Source organism: Mesitornis unicolor, unplaced genomic scaffold (genome assembly GCF_000695765.1).
Source record: "Mesitornis unicolor isolate BGI_N332 unplaced genomic scaffold, ASM69576v1 scaffold32258, whole genome shotgun sequence".
In the NCBI taxonomy this organism is placed as follows: domain Eukaryota; kingdom Metazoa; phylum Chordata; class Aves; order Mesitornithiformes; family Mesitornithidae; genus Mesitornis; species Mesitornis unicolor.
Window position 1 is genome coordinate 318 of NW_010203045.1, and position 1,519 is coordinate 1,836.

Here is a 1,519-nt window from a genome sequence, read left to right on the forward strand (position 1 = left end):
TTGGGGGGATGATGGAGCAGGAGCACCCGCATCCCTCCTGGGGTTGGAGGCTGCTGGGGGGGGAGTCTGGTGGCAGCGGGGACCAGGGAGATGCTGGGGGGTGGAGGGCAAGTCCAGACGTGGTTATTGCCTTTATCTGCTGGGGCTGATAAGAGCAGGGGCTGGGGGTGATAAAGCAGCTCAGCCCCGGATCGCAGCGGTGCTGGGCTCAGCCATGAGGGACGCTGCGATGTCGCACACGCGCCTCCAGCAGCCGCTTTTTGGGGAGGGAGGTGCAACTGGGCAGGGGTTAGTGGCCACTGGTGATTAGGGGGTTGTGCCTGTGACGGTCCCTTGGCTGTGTCCTGCAGGTACATGATCACATCGCTGGACCGCACGCACGCCGGCTTCTACCGCTGCATCGTCCGCAACCGCATGGGAGCCCTGCTGCAGCGCCAGACCGAGGTGCAGGTGGCCTGTAAGTGACAGATGGGGACACCAGGGTCACCATCGGCCAGGGACACCCAGCTCGTCGTGGCATCGCTGCATCCCGGGCTGGTGGCTCAGCACCCATCCTGCCAACGTGCAGGGATTGGTCGAGTTTTGGGGTGATGTGGGAGCATCGTGGGGGGTTCAGGCAGGATGGGAGGGTGCTGAGGTTGGGGATGCTGCCCCTCTCTGTCACCTCCTCCCTTCTGGGATGCCCCCGATCCCGTCTCCTTCAACCCTTGCCTGAGGAGCAATGACAAATCAGGCAGCTAATGAGAAATTAATAAGGCAGCTGCGCTAACAACTGATGATAATGGCAAAGTCGTTAAAAAAAGATTCTTTACATGTTTTTAATTACAGCAATTAAGGGAAGTCAATAAAAATCCCTTGCCCCCCCCTTCCTTCTCCATGCACCCTGCTTTGCTCTGCCTCCCTCAGCTGCTGGGGGCTTCCAGTCTGTGTCCAACTGGGCAGAATGGGAGTGGTGGGAGGTGTTGGGTGCCCCCACCTTGTCCTGGTGCTCCCTGGGGGTCCCCATCCCTAGAGCCCCCCACTGGCACCCATTGCTGACCCCTCCCCAGCCCCTGACCTGGCTGTCCCGCACGTTTTGCAGACATGGGGAGCTTTGAGGACAGCGAGACGCAGCAGAGCGTGTCCCACGGGGACGCGGCCGTCATCCAGGCCCCCCGCATCGCCAGCTTCCCCCAGCCACAGGTCACCTGGTTTCGCGATGGCCGGAAGATCTCCCCCAGCAGCCGCATGTGAGTACCCCCAGCATCCCCCATCATCCCTCCAGCATCTCCCAATTATCTCCCCAGCATCCTCCAGTATCTCCCCATCATTCCCCATTATCCCTTCAGCATCTCCCCTATCATCTCCCCCATCATCTCTCGGCATTTCCCCAGTATCTCCCCAGCATTTCCTCAGTATCTCCCCGTCATCTCCTCCAGCATCCCCCCCATCATCCCCCATCATCTCCCCAGTATATCCCCATCATCCCTCCAGCATCTTTTCCAGCATTCCCCCAGCATCTTCCAGTCATCTCCCCCGC

At 60.4% G+C, this 1,519-nt stretch overlaps 1 protein-coding gene across 1 annotated transcript in view; it reads left to right on the forward strand.

Moving 5' to 3' along the window:
* The first annotated feature begins 229 nt into the window (after positions 1 to 229).
* LOC104545451 (protein sidekick-2-like) overlaps positions 230 to 1,519 on the forward strand; it is a 2,391-nt gene continuing 1,101 nt past the window's right edge. Inside the window, exons 1-3 of the mRNA XM_010190595.1 lie at positions 230 to 288; positions 351 to 457; positions 1,082 to 1,229. Of these exons, the coding sequence (XP_010188897.1) occupies positions 230 to 288; positions 351 to 457; positions 1,082 to 1,229 (314 nt within the window). The remainder of the gene's footprint in view (positions 289 to 350; positions 458 to 1,081; positions 1,230 to 1,519) is intronic.